At 45.4% G+C, this 22,388-nt stretch overlaps 1 protein-coding gene and 1 long non-coding RNA gene across 2 annotated transcripts; both read left to right on the top strand.

Moving 5' to 3' along the window:
• The first annotated feature begins 1,096 nt into the window (after positions 1 to 1,096).
• On the top strand, positions 1,097 to 11,425 carry si:ch211-180a12.2 (uncharacterized). The gene is given in 14 exon segments (XM_068754864.1): positions 1,097 to 1,148; positions 2,497 to 2,808; positions 2,904 to 3,197; positions 3,342 to 3,641; positions 3,736 to 3,846; positions 3,926 to 4,087; positions 4,489 to 4,717; positions 4,910 to 5,226; positions 5,310 to 5,657; positions 6,437 to 6,716; positions 7,822 to 7,936; positions 8,931 to 9,636; positions 9,997 to 10,761; positions 11,394 to 11,425. Coding segments are annotated over 14 exon segments (4,023 nt in total).
• Positions 11,426 to 11,943: 518 nt separating this feature from the next.
• LOC137910510 (uncharacterized) lies at positions 11,944 to 12,966 on the top strand. Its single transcript, XR_011106054.1, has 5 exons — positions 11,944 to 12,095; positions 12,222 to 12,405; positions 12,483 to 12,559; positions 12,641 to 12,732; positions 12,824 to 12,966. It is a non-coding gene; the product is annotated as an uncharacterized lncRNA (long non-coding RNA).
• The last annotated feature ends 9,422 nt before the right edge of the window (positions 12,967 to 22,388 follow it).

Below are 22,388 nucleotides of genomic sequence, written 5' to 3'. Positions count from 1 at the left end.
TGTGTGTGTGTGTGTGTGTGGCTGATTGTCTGCCTCTGCGTTGCCCTGCGATGAACTGGTGGCTTGTTCAGGGTGTACCCCGCCTCTCGCCCATTGACTGCTGGGATAGAATCCAGCACGATCCAGTAACCGACCAAGTTGGAAGATGAATGAATGAATGCATGAAATGGTTATATTATATTACAACAACCACAAAATCTCAACAAAAAGAGCTCAGTGTTAGTTCACTCCTTCCAAACCCAAATGTTCCTCCTCTTCTCCAGCCCTCCTGAAGTTCACTCAATCTTTGGGCCTGATGAAAGGAACAAAGGTGTCACAACAACAAAGAAGAGTAAACGACGTCACTCATCCATCAATGGGCACAAAGAATTGAACACAAACAGGGAAATGGAACACATTAACCTTTTCTTTAGAACATTTCAATTTCGCTTTTTGTTGCCATATAAAGCAGGGAGATAACAAGATTAACTCACAGGTCGTTAGCCCATCTCTGCTGACTGATGTGTGTTATGACCAGCTAAATGTGTGTGTGGGGGGGGGGGGGGGGTAGAAAGCAGACATAATTTCAAATATCTAGGGTTATTGTGGCTCAATCCACGAGACCCATCATAGCGGGCGCTGACTCTACAGCTAGAAGGGGAGAAAAGAACCATTCTCCTGTCTTTAGCATCTTTTTTTTTGCAGTCAGCACCACATCTTTTATCTTTTATCCAGATAAAAAAGAGATGTAGTCTCGCCTGAGTGTTTGCCCACATAAGCTCAGCATGGTCGCGCTTCTCTGTCTGTCCATTGCAACACTGCACCAATGCAAAGTAGCTCCAAAGCCTTGGCCAGAGGCCGGTCTGAATTTCAAGTTTGCCCACTTGTGTGTCCCCTCACATCTCCCGTCTCCGCTCGATCTGAGCCTCCACGGCTCGCTTATTTAGGAGGGCATAAACATATCAAGGACCTCCTTTTCACTCCTCCGAGGCACAGGGACAATATTCCTTATTTCCCCATCCAGCTGGAACGACCCACCCACTATCGCCTCAATCCTCTATATAAGGCGGCAAAAAGAGCCTGATGATAAGAAGTTGGTCTCAAGACAAGCCTGGTCATGAGGTGTAAAGTCCTCGTCTGGTTCACCCTGCTGACTCTCATAAAGCATGGTGAGTACTGTGTCTTCACACACTCGGGCCGTGTTGGTGTTTCTTCTCATGCTGACAAGGTTTGCACAAGTTTGAGTTCACCTTGTGGGATTGGAATAATTCATTTTGGTCAGTTTAGGATGGATTGAATAAAATAAAATTGCATAAAACTCTAGCAGTGACTAACGTCAGGTATGTTGTCACTATTGAGCACAAATGCAGACAAAAAACAAAAAAGTTTAGGATGGCTTGAGTATTACAGTAAAGTTCCTTATAAGGATGTTTTACATCATACACAAAAAATGTTTTTATCGTAGTATAATGAAGATCTTATCCTACAGTCAGAATTACCGGTAGTACAATCAACATATTGTGTTTAGGTTTATGTTGTATGTTGCGGTCAACACACGGGAGTGTTAGGTTATTGTGGGCAGCGTTCAGATCAATACATATGAATGCTTTATGCCAGTACTTCAAAATCAGTCAAAATCATTCCTATTTGATTATTATACCATATATATATGGACTAAAGATATATATATATATAGGAGCTATATTTATAACCAGAATAAAGTATGGCATAATAATGTAATATTTCATACTTGGGCATTACAAGTATTGATAAGTTTCTGCTAATTATTATTTGACTGTTTTAAGTCATTTTAATTAAATTAAATATTGGGCTGTTAGTGTGAATTTGGCTTTGATTGGTGAATCATTGTCCTGATATTTAGTCAGAAAACACGATGAAAGTATCCTCTTGTTCTTTTCCTTTTCCATTAATCACACGTAACAACAACATCAAGACTTCACACAAAGCGAGTTTACAAGTGCTTGTCCTTCTGCCTGGGAGTATTTATTGTACTTGTTACTAATTAAGCTGATAGGTTGGTCAGAACGCACAGAAAAGCTGCATGTTGACACTGGTCTAAGGAGGTATACAGATGCTATTGATCTACGATTTGTGGTGAAAAGAAAGAATGTGAAGTGGAATATTTCATGAAACTCAAACGCCTTGCACCCAAATTCCTTATCGCGGGCCGTTCATGCTTTGAAACGTGTGCCAGGTTTAAAAAAATAAAGGGGACTCGAAACAGGTTACGACATTGAGCTGTTGGTGAACCGTTGTTGAGAAATGGTGCATTTAGCACATTTATTTATCTAAAAACACTTAGATGGATAGATAGAAAGATAGATAGATAGATAGATAGATAGATAGATAGATAGATAAGTCGAAGACAAATATACTTCTTTACATTATGGGATGGATGGACGGACTTCTCGACACTAGATTTCTCGTTCTCATCCTGTTTTTAACAGCCAGTGAACGCTGCTCAGTAAAGACTTCATCTTCTCTCCATCCTCACAGCGTGTCCAAGTGTAATACAGGCCAGCCCGAATGCAAATGCCACCCTCCCCTGCCGTGTGACGACCCCCCCGCCTGCCAATCAGTCTCTCATTGAAGTCAGCTGGATAAGCAGCGGCTCTGACGTCGCCTCACTCAGACAAGAAGAGACGCAAATAAAGGAAGGCTTCAGTTGGGACACAGACGCCTTCCTCACCGGGGACTTTTCTCTGACCGTCCTCAGAGCCAGCTTCAACCTGCGAGGGGTCTACGAATGCACCGTCAGCTACCAAGACACAGTCCTGCTCTCCCACAACGTCACATTTAGCATCCTTGGTATGTCTTTGTTCAGGTGAAGTGAACATTAGAATCTAACAGGAGACTGAAACTGAGCCGTTCACACCTCGATCTCTTTCACTTCTCTCTCTCAGCCTCGCCGACTCTCTCGGTCCCTGAGCAGTGGCTGGTGCTGGAGACAGAGAGCCACCTTAGGTGCCACGCCAATGGCTTCTACCCTCCTCCTGTCTTCTTCTCCTGGACTAAAGAGGGGGAAACGATTCAAGCCGCCGGCAAAGCTGAGGGCGAACAGGGTCCAGATGGGTACTACACAGCCGGGGGGAACCTAACCATCTACCCGTCTCGGGAGGACCGGAACGTGACCTTTGGTTGCCAAGTGTCGCACAACGGCAGCTCTCAGGAGCTGGACTTCCTGCTCAATATCACCTGTGAGGGACACAAAGGCACAGCACATAATGATCAATACTTCTATTGATCAGATCAGATATAAGCACATCATCTGACCACATCCCTGCGACGTTGTGCTTGATCTGAAAATTGAAAATGAAAACGGCTTTTTTTCCCCTCCTCAGATCTCCCTTCTGTCAGGCTTTCCGTCCTGCCGCCCCGCTCCGACGACAGTCCTCTCACCCTTTGCTGTGACGTGGAGACCTTCTACCCAGAGGAAATGACTGTGTCCTGGTTTCAAAATGGCTCGGCCCTCCCTGACCTGCCTGACAGCCAAAAGAACCCGGACGGGACCTACAGCGCCAGACACTATTACACGCTGAGCGCCGAGCAGAAGGCGCTCGGCGGCAGGGTGGAGTGTGCCGTCGACCAACCTGGGGTGGCTCGCCCGGTCAAAAGTTCAGCATACCTGGAGAAATGGCAAGGTAGCATCTACACACGTAGGATCAACACTTCTCTGACTCGATTGGACTCGCAGGCGAGCGGGCAGTCTATACCGACCGCGCTGTTCCCTTTCAGATGAGCCTCTCGTCTTGACGAAATCAGCCAAAGCATCTGTTGCTCTGATGTGCATTTCCCTGGTGCTGGTCTTCCTGCTCTGCTTTGGATTTTCCTGGCGGAGACGGGACGGTGAGTCAGAACCACTCAGACGGGAGCCTGGCGTGGGCATCTTCTCACACTTTACCTCTGTCGTTCTCTCGTCACTCAGAGAAACAGAAGTCCCTGAACGTGTCAGGGGTCATCCTCCCTCCGCGTGTTATTGTAGGCCAAAAGGGCAGGGTGACCGTCAGCATTGAAGGCAGGAGGGCGGAGCGAGTCCAAACGGACTGGTTCCTCAATGACACACCCATATCTGATACGTCTGTCGCAGGTAAGGGATGATGCCTCCCCACATAGCCCAAAGTTTTTATCCAATAATTAGTTATGTCATATTGCATTTGTTTCCCGGCTATAATTCAACCACGAAGGTTTAGTCATTTGCATATTCAGTATTTACTTACTTTGCACGGTTGCAGTCACTTGCAGGTGGAGGTTGCAGCTTTTGAACAGAATGTAATGTGTTTGTATTGATGTTTCATAAATGTATTCATTAATGTGTATTATTTGCACTGCGGCTACTCATAAAACCTTCTTTTTCTTTTTCACCCTTAATTCTCCTAACAATTTATAACCTTTGCACCCACACAGGACCAACCAAAACTAACTTGAACTGCCTCTATAACCCCCTAACCACCATTCATCTGCCATATGGTCTAACTCTTACCTCCCCAGCATCAGAGAAAGGCCCTCTTCTGTCCTCCAGAGGCAGAATTGGGTACTACAAGCTGCACACTCAGGCTCCTCTGCACTCATCTGGATGTGGGTCCCAGCAGCTGATCTCCTCGCTCACCTTCATCCCGCAGATTTCAATCCACAAGGGGGCTGTGTTCAAGTGCCAGGTGTCCTACGTGGGCAAAGACAAGATCGTGGTAGAACGAGTATCGGAGAAGTTTTCAATTCTGTGTAAGAAAAGATTTTTCCTCTTCCTTGCTTTTGCCCTGCACCTCTCTATGATTTTCCAGTTTTGTGTAAGCAACTGTTTGGTAAACATGTAAAACCAAATTTTGTAGCTGCTCCAGAAGTGTCAGAAATTCAGCTGGCAGAAACCCAACATGACTCGGGTAAGGTAGTTTGTTGTCCTGCTGTTGCTCAGTTCACCATAAATACTAACGTCTCTATGTGTGACGATGCATCTCAGCAATTTCTCCCTTCCAGATATCATCAGCATGACTGTCCGGGCATCACGTTTTCATCCTGATGTCATCACATTCCGCTGGTTCTGTCAGGGGGGTGAGCTGAGCCCTGTCGCCTCCCAGGCCTCCTCCTCGCCTCGGCCTAACTCTGAAGGCTTCTTTTCGGCATTCAGCCAATGCAAACTACCGAGGAGTGAACTGGAACAGGGAAGCACCAAAGTGTGGGTCAGTGTCCACCATGTCGCCCTGAAGCAGCCCATTACCCGTGAGACCAGAGGTGAGAAAGAACAGAAGAAAGGGCATAACATTTTATGGAGTAGGTTAAAAACAGTCCTTTTGTCTCCATTTTATTCCAAACAGGCTTTAACAAGAGGCCGACTGTGTCCGAAATCATTGGCTCCAATTGCTCCCCTGATCAGATTTGGACTCTGGGGTGTGAAATCACTGATTTCTACCCTCCAAGCATATCCGTCGCCTGGCTCAAGCTCAGAGGGGGACAACGAGATGACAGGGAAGAGGAGCTGATAGAAGGAGGAGAGATGTGGGGGCCGTTACAGACTCATCCCAGACTGTACAGGGCCACGGCCTCCCTGAAGAGGAAGACAACCAATCAGGAGAAAGAGGAGCGAGGAGCAGGGATCATGTGCAGAGTGGAGCACTGCTCCCTGCTTGAGCCTATTGTGAGACACTGGAGAAATGCTGAAGTTGGTATGAATCATGACGTCCAGCTTGACTTGACTTGTTCTCTCTTGCTGTATAATATGGAGAATATTCCAACAATATCTTAACTTAGAGGGGGGGGAGGGGCATTTGTGAGGACACTGGTTTAATTCCTTATCGCTCATTCGCGCTTTCTGTTTATGTTCCTTTAGTTGCTCCGTCCATTCCTCCGTCGGTCTCGGTCTGCTGGAGCAGTGAAGGCGTTGGCGTCTTCTCTCTCCTGCTGAGAGGAGTTCACCCAAAGGCCAAATTGCTCTGGGCAGCAGGAGGACACACTCTTTCGCCGCTGGTGTCCAGTGAGACAGAAGAGATGGGAGATGACGGTCAGAGGGAACTGAAAAGTGTCTGCGCGCTGGAGAAGTCCACGGGCCTGGAACGTGAGACAATCAGACCGCCGGACAGACGGAAGAACGAACGAGACATAAGTAATTGGCCTTTATCAATAAACACACACAGAGAGGGGGGGGGGGTGTAGCATTATTGGCAGGAGTGTCTGATGAAAAGCACTGCCCCTGGTGCATTTTGGGGGATGCAGGAATACATCCTCCAATATATATTGGAGCTTGGATCAAATTTTATTTGAAATGCTGCTTGAAAAGCTTTTTTCCAGAAGGCAGAGGAACTGTTTACTCCGCCCTCTTCAAAGGGGATTTATAGCTTAATACAGGCAGCCAAATTAAACAATTTAAAACTTGAAATTGCATTTCAGTAAACAAACTTTGTACGAGCATATGCTGCTCTCTTCACGCTGCGTTGTGCGCTTACAGAAACAGAACGCGCCATCGCAGACCCTGATGCTGAGGGAATAGCATACATAGATGAAAATGTGGATGGAGGGAACAGCGACAGCGACGGGGACGAGGAAACTAAATCAGAGGCCGGTGAAGCCGTCGACAAAGACATAGAGGAGGACCCGGGCGCGCTCCACATCAACAGAGTCAACTTGAGCGGGAGTCCAAAGGAAAACGAGAGAGCACGTTTGAGAGTCTGCGTGGAGATCAGACACCCCGCACTCAAGCTTCCTGTCTATCGAACCTGGACAGGTGAGTCAGTGTCAATAATTTACATCTGTGGTCTCACAGATTAATCGTAGAGTTAAAGTAAATCTGAACTTCAGTAAAGCGTTTGTTCATGTTTGTGTCCTTTCTTTCAGAGCCCATTGAGGAAATATCATCTTCTCCATGAAAGCCCTAAAGTGCACAATATATCCTATAATATATATTTTATATAACTATAGTCATATTTTTAAGGAAGAACTGTAGCTTTGCTTTTATCTTTCTGTATTTCTTTATGTTATTTTTCTTTGTCCAACAATCCTGATTTATTTATTTTTTACAAAGAGTTCAACCACAACAATCCATTTTATAAATACATAAAAAATAAATCAAATCAGCTTCTTCTTTTTTGTCAAACATTTCAAAATCTGCTTCTGCTTTTTGGTTTAACGTCTGTCCTCTGAAATAAACTCTGCAAACTGAGCACTTCCTCCCTTCGGATCATAAAGTGCATCGGTCATTGCTGTGCAAAGAAGTAAAAACTGGAAACATGAATGTTTCCTTTCCTTTCATACTAGATTATGGTTTTATTTGTATTGCTCGTTCTGGGGACATTAATTCTTAATATTGTCTGCAAAAACTCAGATCTGTTTTTGTATGTTGGCTAGTTAGATGTTAGATACATACAGTATAATAAATCCATGGATCTGATCAAAATGGAACGCCATGAGTTGTTGTTTTTAAATGGACTATGAATACTTTTCTTCATCCAAAGTCTGCTTCTCTATTCCTGCATCCGGCGCTGTGCTTCTAATGAACTCTTCCTGGGACAGATACAGAAAGCATTCACTGTTGACATGTTCTTTGTTTTACTTTGAACCTCCCCTGTCGCTTGAGTGAAGCGTCGCTCTCATGATGATGCACATCCGCAAACTGCACAACCCGTCGCCTTGCTACGCTCAGCTGTGTTAATCATCCTCTTCCTCAAACTGTCACACCTTACATGTCAGCATGAGGAACTGAGGTGGTACGATAGCCGGTGGTGGTCACATTTGGACAAAGCCTCCTGTCACGCTTCGGATTACCGGTAATCTTGTAAAAAAGAAATACAAATAATAATAATTAAGCCGTCAGGCTAGTTTGGCTTGATCCAGAAGAACTTCAGTGAGATGGTGACAGATTCAAGGAGAGGGGAAAAGTGTAAAGATGGACAACGACAATCTCCCTTCCAGGGTGGAGAGGACCTTCTGGACAGTTTGGGTGAGCAGTATCGTGTTAAACCTTCCATGTTGAACCGTTGTTTTATACTGAGAATGTGTGCCTCTCTGTCTCTCTCTCTCTCACACACACACACACACAAACATAAATCATCTCTCTGCACTTTTGTAGAAATGTGTGAAGGAAGTAGAGACAAAGCTCAGAGAGTTGTTCTTGTAAACCCCCATATGCTGATTCCAAACAGTCAGGACATAAAGTGCTTCCTAGTCAAGATTCAAGAAGTTTATTACCATTGAGCAACCGGAACAATGAATTGTGGAATTAACATTTCACCAAACCGAGTAAACAATGAAGGAAATAAACTGTACACGGAATAAATATTAATGTTGTGCAAGTGTGCATGGATGAGTACATCAGTGAGTACTGTACTCGTCCCGGATGGTGCAGCTTCCTTACCACACCGTGAGGGAATGTACCAAGATGCTTTCCACTACACATCTGTAAAATATTCACTTTCAAATAACAGTGGATCCAATTAGTTCAAAGAGAAATGCAGTGAACAAATTCTCTGATATGTTCACTTATCGCTAAATTGTTTCAGAGGTTTAAAAATGATTCTCAGCTGCATGTCTGGCATCAAACGGAAATGGCTGGAAGATATAAAACAGCGTTTAGGAATTCTAAGGAGGAGTTGGCGAGCAGCCCTGTGAAGAGCCCCGTCCTTGTTGACGGTCATTGTCATGTCGGAGCAGGAAACTCTCCAAACTCTTCCTGAACTGCTGGAAGGACCTCATTGTGTAAATAACCTTGATTAACTGTGAGATTTCCCTGAAGTGAAACTAAAGGCCCAACCCCAAATGTAGAAGCCATGAAAAGTTGAAAGTAAATTAAGAGCTAAGATAGTTTTTGAGGTTGCATGCTTTTTTTGACTTTTTAAATGCTGATGCGGTGTTTAAAGTGAGGTCACGCGTGATGTCATGTAAAACGCAAGTGATGTAAAAGATTATTTGAGCGCGTGTCCAATTCTTTGTCTCCGTTTCATCCTCAGAATTATATAAGTGGAGCCGTCAGCAGATTGTTGCGACCAGATCCCCCTGACATCGTCAGCGATGAGCCGAACCCCTTCCGGGAGTCTGAAGCTGCTTGTGACAGGCCGGCAGGCTACGACGCTGAGGATGATGACAGAGGAGCGGCCGCCGATGAGGAACGGCCTCTTTCAAAAGTCTCTGTGATTAGCACATCTCAGTCGGTTGTTGCCTGGGAAGTTTGCACCACAGACGTCCACAAACGGGCAAAAGAGGAGAACGCCGCATGCAAAACGCAGGTTACCGTAGGAAGTGAGGCCAAAGCGTCAACCGAAACTGAAGGCACGGGGGATCAAGAAGTTTCTCAACCCAGACAAGGTGATGCAGGGCTGCTTGTCACTGACAATGGCGTCAGTGAACTGTTCACTCGCAAACCAGATGAGATGCAGGAGAGTGACGAGCACGGGGAACGTGCAACGGGACTTACAGATGATGCCGTGGTTGACGGTGCGGGGGAAAACAGGAGGAAGTCTGGTGCTGAGGAGACAAGGATTCTGGATGATCATCAAAGAGATGAAACCAACACAAAGATTCAAATCATGGCAGAAAATAATCAAATGCACGACAAAGACCAACAGGTTTTGAAGGCCGACGACGCGGAGGAGAATTTGTTTGTGGCTTTGTTACTAGAAGAGGAGGAGGATGATAATATGTCTACGGAAGATGCAAGTGAGCCGAGGGATGAGGGAGACGCGGCTGTGATGAATACCGAAGGAGAAGAACGTGATTGTGCATCGCGGCTGGCGACCGAAATGAAAAGAAGGCCCGCAGGAGAAGCAGAAGGTGAATGTCAGCTCCCAGCTGGGGAAGAGTTGCCCATTTATGACGAGAGAAATGTTACTGTGTCTGACGAACAAGCTGATGTTGGAAGACAGCAGGGGATGCCTCGCAGACGTGAAAGCGATAAAGCTGAGGATGAGCGCAAGCAAATTGCTGTCGAAGAAGAAGAAAATGCAACAAACGAGACAGATGGCGTTGAAACAGAAAGCCGCGCTGATCTGATTGCTCGGAATTCTGATGTGACAACAGGTACTTCCATCGACGAGAGCTTTCTGGTTGAGGGTCGTGCAGAGGAAGAGAGCGTCTCCCGCGAAGTGGGCAACAAAGACGGTAACTTGGTGCTGGCACGTCCAGCCAGCGCACTTACAGTAAAACCTGAAGGCGTGACGGAACGGGAAACAAGTGAGCACTTTAAAAATGTTCCCCGGGGGCAGTGCGAAGGCCGGCTCGGTGTGTCGCTGGAGCAAAACACTCCAGCATCTGAGGAAACACAAGACGGAGTTCCTGAATACAACATTGAGCCCGGGCCAGGTGGAATTACAACACAGAGGTTCCTGGGAGTACAAGACTCTGAGGAGATACAGACCGCGCAATCAGAAGAGGATGCAGGGAGCCGGGAGCTGGAGAGCCCCCGAAGCGGCAGCTGTGACGTTGGTGTTGACTGTCCAGTGGTAAGGAACCACATAGAAGAGGAGCGAGAACGCTCGGGAGACATTCAGAGCAGCATCGATTTGGTTGAGGAGGATCACGTTGGAAGGCTGTTGGAAGACTCTGAAGATGCTGGATCGCCACGAGAACTGGAGCCGCGGCTTGCTGAGGCAGTGGACGGGGAAGCAATAGTGTTGGTTGACTCACTGAAGGAATTTACCGTTTGTATTGGTTTAACAGACGAGACTGGTGAGATGAGTAAAGAGATGCAAAATGAGACTGCGGAGCTTTTAGTCGAGTACGGGATGGATGATGGTCCTGCGGTCAAAGAGGGAGGCGCAAGCATCGAGGACTGCCAGATGACAGGTGTGGTTGGGGCGCAGGAAGTGGTCAAATGTACCGAAGAGGCTTTAAAATGGATTGACGCTGAAGCACAGGAGGCAGCAAGCTTCATAAACCCAGAGCAAAATGACCACAGAACACCGAGTTCATTAGAGGACGATCCTGAATCTGGATTTGCTCAGATTAGTGAGCAAGAAATCCAAAAACCAGCCATCATTATGGAGAAAACAGGCCATGGCGTTGAGGAAGAGGCAGCAGAATATGAATTGCTTTCCAAAAATGAAACAGAAATGTTAAATGTGCAGGCAGTGGGGATAGCAGATGAGGAAACCACAAAGAGGAATGACAAAGAAAATGCATTCATTTCCCAGTCAGGCCCACAGGAGACACAAAATCGACGGTCAGACAAAGCACTCGAGATAAGCGACGAGGGGATTGAAGAAGCTGATGAAGCAATCATGACGAGTGAGTCCAAACTGAAAGATACAACTGTGGTATCAGCTGGACAAATGGCAAAGCGTGTGATCGAATCAGAGGGGAGTCGCGCCGAAGAAGCAGTGAGCCTAATCGAAGAGGAAATACTTGACTTGTGGCTGAATGCAGGGTTGTCAGTGGAGCCTGGTGGCATAAAACAAGGGGAGCTTGTGCCTGGACAGCAAATGGACATAGGAAGAGAGCCATCGTGTGAAGAACAAGGTGGAACATCAATTACGGAGAAAGAAAAACGGCAACTTGTAGAGTCGCATTCAGGAGAATCTGAACCGGTGGGTGGCGCCGAACTTCCATCAGCGGACCAGTCGCCCGGTGATTGTGGTGGAACTCAACTCCTGGGATCAACCAGCAGTGAGTCATTTCAAAATAATCTCCTAGCAAATATGTCAGAATCAATGAGCATCTCTGAACTACTGGCAAAAAGATCAAACTACAACTCTATATTGTTAGAGGAAGACACCGAGGCGCCACAATCATCCGAGGCCAGACCTCTAAATGAAGAACTGGATCAATCGGGGGGTGGAAATGATGAAGAGACTGAGCTCACTGTTGCAACCCCGCCTGAATGGAAGGAGGATGAAGGAGCCGATGCTGAGACACGGGAAACAGTGGAAGCAGACGAGCCTCAAGAGATGACAGCGTCTGACTCTAGAGATGAAATCCAGCCAGACTCGGCTCAATCTGAGCCCGACTCAGACTCATTAGAGAAGGGGACTGAAACAGGTTCAGGATCACAGAGCGTCCGCAATGAAAGGGAAAAAGCGTTTAAGTTGCCTTCACTGGACAAGCCACGGCCTCTTCGATCAGAAGGAGCTGTCGATCCGTTACCCGGACAGCCGAAGACTGAGTTTGAACATCACATGGGGGTATTATTCACTGTTTAACATATTTACACAAAAGTTATTTCTTATGATATTTATTTATTTCAAATAAAGTCAGACAGCATTCTTAATCTGCAGAGATTGTGTGAATCCATCTTGTTTTGGTTGCAGGGGGACGTCTCTGTACTGGACTTTACTGCGCAAAGGTCGAGAGTTGCTGTTAAAAACCCTCGAGTCAGGCCACCCAAAAATCCCCGGGCGCTTCTGCACATGCCCTCGGTGAATCCCACACCTGCTTCATCGCTGCCAGTCCAAGTCTCTGCAGGCTTTGAAAGCGTTGGAGTAAAACTTCCTGGTAGATCATTCACACATGTCAATTTGGGGTTTTTTTTGTTTCATCTATCTGTAAATGTTAACAATGTGTTTTTTTAGGACTTGGCACAGATTTTCCAACTTTAAAAAAGACACAAGTAATGAGAGATGGAAATGGCCAGAAAACCTTCACACAGGTCCTACAAACAAAAAATTATAAGCTGCTTTTTTCTGATGCTGGGGTAATATGCATGCCATTACAGTCTTTTCATCAACAGGAACCTGACACAAATCCAGAGGAGAAAAATGACACTTCCAGACAAGATGAGCCCAAAATCAAAGCTAAATTGACTCCGCCAAGACATCCAGGGTACAGTCTCATCATATATTGGTAGTATTACAATCAGTGCATAAAAAATATATTTTTTGGTGAAATATATTTATGATTCTTGTCTTCCCAGATTTGCAAATCCTCTAATGTCTGAGCTGAAGATCAAACTGAAGAAAACCACAAAATATGAAGAATCCTAATATCTGAATATAAAATATGAAGGGCTTTTTTTTCTGGTGTATTTTTGTAACTGAATAGAAATGAAGTGCTCATGCCCTATTGCTTTACTGTTTTAATAAAGCTTAAAGACAATAAATAATATTTTCCTCTACAAATTGGACTTTCTGCTTGGTTTTGTTGGCTTTGCTTTTTTTAAGCATATAACGACGCTTAAAAAAATGGGGGGGGGGTTGATCCGGAGAGAGTCGTGACTATCTCCGTTTCTGCCCACCTGAAAGGTGAATTTTTAGGGCTGTTTTGAAGGAGGCCATTCAGGTGCATGTTTTGAGGGCAGGAGTCAGCAGTGCCACTCTTGGGTGGCAGTATTGTAAAATGTAGAACAAATGACCAAATCTAGAGTTCTCCTGCCCATTTTCATCTCCATTTTCATCTCTGGTTTCTTCCTCACTTTCCTCACGTCTTTGCTGACGCTGTGGTTCCGACTGTAAAGGCTGAACGGAGTCTTGTTATTATACTTCCAAATGCAGTGAGGTTCATGTCTGGTGAGGCACAGTCAGATTTACAAATAAATGAACCTACAGCTTGTTCATCATTTGATTGGCAACATTTAACGTGTTTTGTTTAAAAATTCGTACTAGAATTTTTTACATATTGTCACAAACCTGGCTCATCAGTTTATGACAAAAAGCATCAGCTGATGAGTGCGCTGAATCACTCACGGGTCTCCTATGGGCTGCAGGCTGTATTACATGCGGCCTCATTCTGCAGTATTTTAATGCCGCTGAGCACAAGAACACGTGACGCACTAATTGTATTATTAAAAATGAAAAAATCATAAAATATATAATGTAATATCACTGATGTTATATTATATCTTATATGATTTTTATATTATTTTTAATAATACAAATACATGATATTCATATGATTTTATATGAATATGAGGCATATGATGATTTTATATGTCTCCCCTGACTGCACGTCACTGTCCAAATGCTTTCCTCATTGTTCTCCCCAATTTCTTGTATCGAAACCGTTTACGCTTTGTTTTCGGGGGGGTGTCTTCCTCTGGAACAGGTGATGCCTCATGACTCTTTTTATTCAGCGCTGGTTCAAACATGATTTGAATCTCTTCCTCAAGCCTCTCATGTTCTTTCTTGTCCCGCTCATAATTTTTTGCCAGGTCATCATGTTCGGCTTGGAGCTCTTCGAGCTCTTTCATGTGGATAGTAAACAGCTCATCCATCGCTGCATATTCACTGATGCTGTTCTGCTCGATTAGGTATTTCTCATGTTCAAGCTTTTCATTTATTTGCCTCAGCCGTGAGTTCTCCTTGTCTATCACCTGAATCTCTGTCCCCAACTCTTTAAGTCTCTGAAGCAATAATCGTTCATACATCTCCTGTGTTGCTACACTGGGGGGGGACTCGAGGCTGCTTTGCATCCTTGAACTGGTTTGGGGCCTCTCCACCTTGCTCTTCTGTGTTGCTTTGGTAGAGGAGGGCTCCTGGCTATTTTGTGAACTGGTTTGGGGCCTCTCCACCTTGCTCTTCTGTGTTGCTTCGGTAGAGGAGCGCTCCTGGCTATTTCGTGAACTGGTTTGGGGCCTCTCCACCTTGCTCTTCTGTGTTGCTTTAGTGGGGGTGAGTTTGTCACTTTTTCTCAAACTTGTATCTTTGGAAGCCCTACGTGGAGGCTTCTCCGGCACTCTCTTCTGTTCGTCACGTTCAACTAGGAACTTACGGACTTGTTGTTCCATGGGGACGTCATCCAGTCCCTTTGTTATATGCTTATGGACACCGTGTTGCTTGATTCGTTGTTTCTGATGTTGAGTGAGCTTTTTACTCAGCTGATCGATCGTCCTGTCCACATCTTCAATGGTTTCAATCTTAAATGTTACCGTCTTTTTTTCTGGGTGACTGTCATCACATGACGGTCCCACAGTTGTGTGGGTCAGCTCTGTAGCTGTGTGAGTGCTGCAGGTTGGGATCAGGGGCTGGCTGCTCTCCAGGCTTTTGGGAGTTTTTGTGTTGTTGCTCTCCTGTGTTGCTTCAGTCGAGAGGGGCTCCAGCCTGCTTTGCACACTGGAACCGGCATGAGGGATGATCTCCACCTCGCTGACCTGTGTTGCCTCAGTGGAGATGGGCTCGAGACCCATTAGTAATTCCTCATGTTCACACACTTTCTTTCTTTGCGCCAGGTCTCTCTTCTCAATGTGTATTGCCTCAATATCTGTGTTTAAGTCTTCAAGAGTCTGAAGCAACAATTGTTCACACAATTTTATCGTTTGGGTCACATTGTCCTCCCCCTGGCTTTGTGAACTGGTTTGGGGGCTCTCCACCTCGCTGCCTCCTGTTGATTCAGTCGAGATGGGGTCCAGGCTGCTTTCCACACTGGAACCGGTATCGGGGCTCTCCACCTGGCTGCCCTGTGATGATTCAGTCGAGAGGGGCTCCAGGCTGCTTTCGACACTGGAACCGGTATCGGGGCTTTCCACCTGGCTGCCCTGTGTTGCTTCAGTACAGGAGGGCTCCTGCGACTCTTGTGTGCTAGATTTGGGTCTGGATTCCTCCACATTGTTAACACTTGTTGGGTTCATGTGATATGGGAGTATGCCTTCAAAAGTCCTCTTTTTATATGTTCTTGAAGATAATATGAGCTTTGATGTTTATCAATATTTTCCATTGATGTTTTTCTTTGATGTTGACCCACAGTTGTACCTTCAGCAAAGTATTTACGTTAATCTGGATTATTGCAATATGTTTTATTTAATGTTTCCTATCCCGTTCAGAGTCCACAAAATTTCAATTGCGTAATTTTCTTTCAGCTTTGGGAAGACAAAGAGGGCAAGGAGAAAATGAACAGAGCATCTCTTCCCACGTAGGAAGTCGCTTCTTTTTTTCTCTGATCAGAATGTTAATTTCATTTAATGAGCGTCGTAATGCGCCATTCAGTGAACATAGAAAGTAATTCAGTATTTCTTTGTTGTGTGTTGAATTCAATCATCAGGAAAAGCCCAAAATGTTTGCTAAAGGCACGGAAATCAACATTCATATTCGGTGTTTCCTAAGAGGCTTTTACTCTGACTGCCCAGATCGAACTGTTCCATGCTCTGGCAGCCATCGCCAACGAGCACAACTTGGGTGAAGGCATCCTGGTCAAGATTAAGTTCAACATCATCGCCTCCCTGTACGACTACAACCCCAACCTGGCAGCCTTCATGAAGGTAGAACTCATTCATTTGTTTATTTCAGGAACTATACCAGGGAGAAGATTATTACTGTTTTTGTTTTTGTTATTTTAATCTCCTAGCAAATATGTCAGAATCAATGAGCATCTCTGAACTTACTGGCAAAAAGATCAAACTACAACTCTAGATTGTTAGAGGAAGACACCGAGGCGCCACAATCATCCGAGGCCAGACCTCTAAATGAAGAACTGGCTCGATCGGGGGGTGGAAATGATGAAGAGACGGAGCTCACCGTTGCAACCCCGCCTGAATGGAAGGAGGATGAAGGAGCCGATGCTGAGACTCGGGAAACAGTGGAAGCAGACGAGCCTCAAGAGATGACAGCGTCTGACTCTAGAGATGAAATCCAGCCAGACTCGGCTCAATCTGAGACCGACTCAGACTCATTAGAGAAGGGGACTGAAACAGGTTCAGGATCACAGAGCGTCCGCAATGAAAGGGAAAAAGCGTTTAAGTTGCCTTCACTGGACAAGCCACGGCCTCTTCGATCAGAAGGAGCTGTCGATCCGTTACCCGGACAGCCGAAGACTGAGTTTGAACATCACATGGGGGTATTATTCACTGTTTAACATATTTACACAAAAGTTGAAAGGTGAATTTTTAGGGCTGTTTTGAAGGAGGCCATCGAGGTGCATGTTTTGAGGGCAGGAGTCAGCAGTGCCACCCTTGGGTGGCAGTATTGTAAAATGTAGAACAAATGACCAAATCTAGAGTTCTCCTGCCCATTTTCATCTCCATTTTCATCTCTGGTTTCTTCCTCACTTTCCTCACGTCTTTGCTGACGCTGTGGTTCCGACTGTAAAGGCTGAACGGAGTCTTGTTATTATCCTTCCAAATGCTTTCCTCAATGTTCTCCCCAATTTCTTGTATCGAAACCGTTTACGCTTTTTTTCCGGGGGGGTGTCTTCCTCTGGAACAGGTGATGCCTCATGACTCTTTTTATTCAGCGCTGGTTCAAACATGATTTGAATCTCTTCCTCAAGCCTCTCATGTTCTTTCTTGTCCCGCTCATAATTTTTTGCCAGGTCATCATGTTCGGCTTGGAGCTCTTCGAGCTCTTTCATGTGGATAGTAAACAGCTCATCCATCGCTGCATATTCACTGATGCTGTTCTGCTCGATTAGGTATTTCTCATGTTCAAGCTTTTCATTTATTTCCCTCAGCTGTGAGTTCTCCTTGTCTATCACCTGAATCTCTGTCCCCAACTCTTTAAGTCTCTGACGCAATAATTGTTCATACATCTCCAGTGTTGCTACACTGGGGGGGGACTCGAGGCTGCTTTGCATCCTTGAACTGGTTTGGGGCCTCTCCACCTTGCTCTTCTGTGTTGCTTCGGTAGAGGAGCGCTCCTGGCTATTTCGTGAACTGGTTTGGGGCCTCTCCACCTTGCTCTTCTGTGTTGCTTTAGTGGGGGTGAGTTTGTCACTTTTTCTCAAACTTGTATCTTTGGAAGCCCTACGTGGAGGCTTCTCCGGCACTCTCTTCTGTTCGTCACGTTCAACTAGGAACTTACGGACTTGTTGTTCCATGGGGACGTCATCCAGTCCCTTTGTTATATGTTTATGGACACCGTGTTGCTTGATTTGTTGTTTCTGATGTTGAGTGAGCTCTTTACTCAGCTGATCGATCGCCCTGTCCACATCTTCAATGGTTTCAATCTGAAATGTTACCGTCTTTTTTTCTGGGTGACTGTCATCACCACATGACGGTCCCACAGTTGTGTGGGTCAGCTCTGTAGCTGTGTGAGTGCTGCAGGTTGGGATCAGGGGCTGGCTGCTCTCCAGGCTTTTGGGAGTTTTTGTGTTGTTGCTCTCCTGTGTTGCTTCAGTCGGAAGGGACTCTAGGCTGCTTTGCACACTGGAACCGGCATGAGGGATGATCTCCACCTCGCTGACCTGTGTTGCTTCAGTCGAAAGGGACTCTAGGCTGCTTTGCACACTGGAACCAGCATGAGGGATGATCTCCACCTTGCTGACCTGTGTTGCTTCAGTTGAAAGGGACTCTAGGCTGCTTTGCACACTGGAACCAGCATGGGGGATGTTCTCCACCTCGCTGACTTGTGTTGCTTCAGTCGAAAGGGGCTCTAGGCTGCTTTGCACACTGGAACCAGCATGGGGGATGTTCTCCACCTCGCTGACTTGTGTTGCTTCAGTCGAAAGGGGCTCTAGGCTGCTTTGCACACTGGAACCAGCATGGGGGATGTTCTCCACCTCGCTGACCTGTGTTGCTTCAGTTGAAAGGGACTCCAGGCTGCTTTGCACACTGGAACCAGCATGGGGGATGTTCTCCACCTCGCTGACTTGTGTTGCTTCAGTTGAAAGGGACTCTAGGCTGCTTTGCACACTGGAACCGGCATGAGGGATGATCTCCACCTCGCTGACTTGTGTTGCTTCAGTTGAAAGGGACTCTAGGCTGCTTTGCACACTGGAACCAGCATGGGGGATGTTCTCCACCTCGCTGACTTGTGTTGCTTCAGTTGAAAGGGACTCTAGGCTGCTTTGCACACTGGAACCAGCATGAGGGATGATCTCCACCTCGCTGACTTGTGTTGCTTCAGTTGAAAGGGACTCTAGGCTGCTTTGCACACTGGAACCAGCATGGGGGATGTTCTCCACCTCGCTGACTTGTGTTGCTTCAGTCGAAAGGGGCTCTCGGCTGCTTTGCACACTGGAACCAGCATGGGGGATGATCTCCACCTCGCTGACTTGTGTTGCTTCAGTTGAAAGGGACTCTAGGCTGCTTTGCACACTGGAACCAGCATGAGGGATGATCTCCACCTCGCTGACTTGTGTTGCTTCAGTTGAAAGGGACTCTAGGCTGCTTTGCACACTGGAACCAGCATGGGGGATGTTCTCCACCTCGCTGACTTGTGTTGCTTCAGTCGAAAGGGGCTCTAGGCTGCTTTGCACACTGGAACCAGCATGGGGGATGTTCTCCACCTCGCTGACTTGTGTTGCTTCAGTTGAAAGGGACTCTAGGCTGCTTTGCACACTGGAACCAGCATGGGGGATGTTCTCCACCTCGCTGACTTGTGTTGCTTCAGTTGAGAGGGACTCTAGGCTGCTTTGCACACTGGAACCAGCATGGGGGATGTTCTCCACCTCGCTGACTTGTGTTGCTTCAGTTGAAAGGGACTCTAGGCTGCTTTGCACACTGGAACCAGCATGGGGGATGATCTCCACCTGGCTGACCTGTGTTGCTTCAGTACAGGAGGGCTCCTGCGACTCTTGTGTGCTAGATTTGGGTCTGGATTCCTCCACATTGTTTACACTTGTTGGGTTCATGTGATATGGGAGTATGCCTTCAAAAGTCCTCTTTTTATATGTTCTTGAAGATAATATGAGCTTTGATGTTCATCAATATTTTCCATTGATGTTTTTCTTTGATGTTGACCCCCAGTTGTGTGGGTGAGCTCTGTAGCTGTGTGACTGGTGCAGGTTGGGATCAGGGGCTGGCTGCTCTCTAGGTCAGGGGTGCTCACACTTTTTCAGCATGTGAGCTACTTGTAAAATGACCAAGTCACAAAGATCTACCCACTAAAAAAATGCAAAACATAGAAGTATTTTCAAATATATTGAGGATTCTTTATTTACAATGTATGTTGATGTACCCTGCGTAACCGCATAAGCCAATATTGCATAACACAATTTAATTAACTGTGAACATTTTTTGTATTTACATCAGCTTACTTTGATGACTTGCATTGACTTGAATCAGCCAGGGATGCATTGTCGGGACAGTAAGCTGCTGATGTTCATCAGTCATGGTGGAACGGTACTTGGACTTAATGATTTTCATGTGTGAAAAGGCTGACTCGCATAAATAAGTGGAGCCGAATAATGCAGTAAGGAGGCAGCACATTTCCTGATGTTGAAGTTATGGTAGATAACTGGTTAATATGCAACACAGCGATGAGTGTTGAGGCATACAACTCTCTTAATACCTCCGGCGATATGGAGGTTATGTGATTGTGATCGTTTCTTCGTCCGTCCATCTGTTAGCAAGATAACTCGTTAAAATGTTCTGGACGGATCTGATGACATTTTCAGGAAATGTTGGGAATGTTATCAGAACCATATTTTGTGATTTTTCCAATAAAATAAAATGATTTTCCAAAAATGAGGTGCAAAGTGGAATATTTGGGATGAGGATGTTGCAGCCTTGACAGACAATAATTGATAACATTGATTTTGATGCTTTACTATTTCTAAGAGTTAGCGTTAGTTAATTCCAAAAACCTTCTGTCCCCCCAGCAGTTTATTCATGACAAAATCTTTTCATCAATCATATATTTTTAATGTAAAGTCCGAACATGATTTAATTAATGCTGTCCCGTAAATGAGAAAACTATTTTGTGCTGCAGTAGCACAGTGCTCAATGAGAACTTTGGCAATCTGACTGAACAGTCAGACTTTCCAACCACACAGAACACAAAGAGAGAAAGAGTGGTCGCTCCACTGTAATAGAGTTCACTGCATCGCTCACTATAAAATCCATGAAGATGAAAGTTTTGCCTCTGCCTGAGAGAGGGGGTTGCAGGATAATGATGAATATATTTATTAGATAGAATGTTAGAGTACAAGTACAGTCACACAGTAGCATGTATTACAGTACAAATAACGTCAAACATCCGGTCTAAGAGGAGCATTTCAAAAAAGCCCTTGCGGGCTTGTTTCCGTTGAAAGTCCTTCGTACATAAATCATCCACAATTAACAATACAAATAAAAATAAAACCAATATTAAATTACACAATTGATGCAACGTAACATTAGAAAAACAAAAATAAAATGTTTTTACACCACCAGTGCAAACTAACAATTAATCTAAAATAAATTACACCACTGATGCAAAATGACAATAAATAACTTACATAAATTACAATAAATTACTAAAGCAATTAATACGTGCAACGTAGGTGGACAAAAAAAAGGAGGGGGGGTTTGATCCGGAGACAGTCGTGATGACTATCTCCGTTTCTGTCCCCCTAAAAGGTGTATTTTTAGGGCCTTTTTGAAGGAGGCCAAAGAGGTGCATGTTTTGAGGGCGGGAGTCAATCCGTTCCACCCTTGGGTGGCCGTATTGTAAAAAGATGATTTACCCATGTTAGTCCTATAGGAGGGGGTAATCAGGTTGTTGTTTGAGCTCCCTCTAGTGTTGTGGCTGTGGGTGTCAATAAATCTGTGGAGGTGTTCCGTCAGGTATGCAGGGATTGAGGGGACTGAGGGCAGAGCTGCATTGACTATTTTAAATGCCAATCCCATTTTGAGTTGTTTAACCCTGTCTTCTACCCTGAGCCATTTTAGGCTAGCAAAATGTCCAGGAAGAAGTTGGGTCATGGGCCCCAGATTGAGGAGTAGCCGAATCAGTTTGTTTTGGGAGGTTTGGAGCCTGGTTTTCAGGGACATTTTGATGTTTGAATACCAGGAGGTGCTAGCATAGTCAAAGAGGGGCTGAACGAGGGCTCCAGCAAGCGTCCGGAGAGCACTTTTGTTGACAAAAGCAGACATTCTGCCCAATAATCTTGTTCTCTGATTGACTTTTTTGATCACCTTAGTTGTCATACTATCACCAGACAGGTACCGTATTTTTTGGATTATACGTCGCTCCGGATTGTAGGTCGCACCAGCCAAAAAATGCATAATTAAGAAGAAAAAACCATATATAGGTCGCACTGGAGGATAAGTCGCATTTTTGGGGAAAATTTATTTGATAAAATCCAACACCAAACAACATATAGCACAAAGAACATGCTAACACGTTTACCAAAATATCAGGTTTTATTCAGAAAAACGAAATCCAAGGAAATCTTCATCCTCGGTGTCACTTTTGAACAACTCCCCCAACTCGGCAGGTAGACAAGACGCCGCTTCCTCTTCTACGTCGCTTACATCAGACTCGTCGTCAGTTGCAGTTCCAATTATTCCAGCCTTTCTGAATCCCGACAGGATGGTTGCGGTTGTCACTGAAGCCCATGCTTTGTCAATCCATTCAATGACTTCCAGGAAAGTTGCATGGCGCATTCTCCCGGTTGCCGTGAAGCTGTGCTCTCCATCCGTCATCCACTGCTCCCACAGGTTACGCAAAACTGACTTAAAGCTCCTATTCACGGAGATATCAAGTGGCTGGAGTATTTTGGTTAAGCCTCCAGGGATGATGGCAGGTATGGAGTTGAAAAATTTTAATTTATTTTTTAACTGTGGTGTGATGTGCGCTCTCATGCTATCCATCACAAGCAGAGCTTTGCGTGCTCTAAAGAAGCCATCC

This window comes from Brachionichthys hirsutus, chromosome 21, assembly GCF_040956055.1.
Source record: "Brachionichthys hirsutus isolate HB-005 chromosome 21, CSIRO-AGI_Bhir_v1, whole genome shotgun sequence".
Classification (NCBI taxonomy): Eukaryota; Metazoa; Chordata; class Actinopteri; order Lophiiformes; family Brachionichthyidae; genus Brachionichthys; species Brachionichthys hirsutus.
Note: the sequence above shows the minus strand (reverse complement) of the source record. Positions and strands in the feature narration are given on the sequence as shown.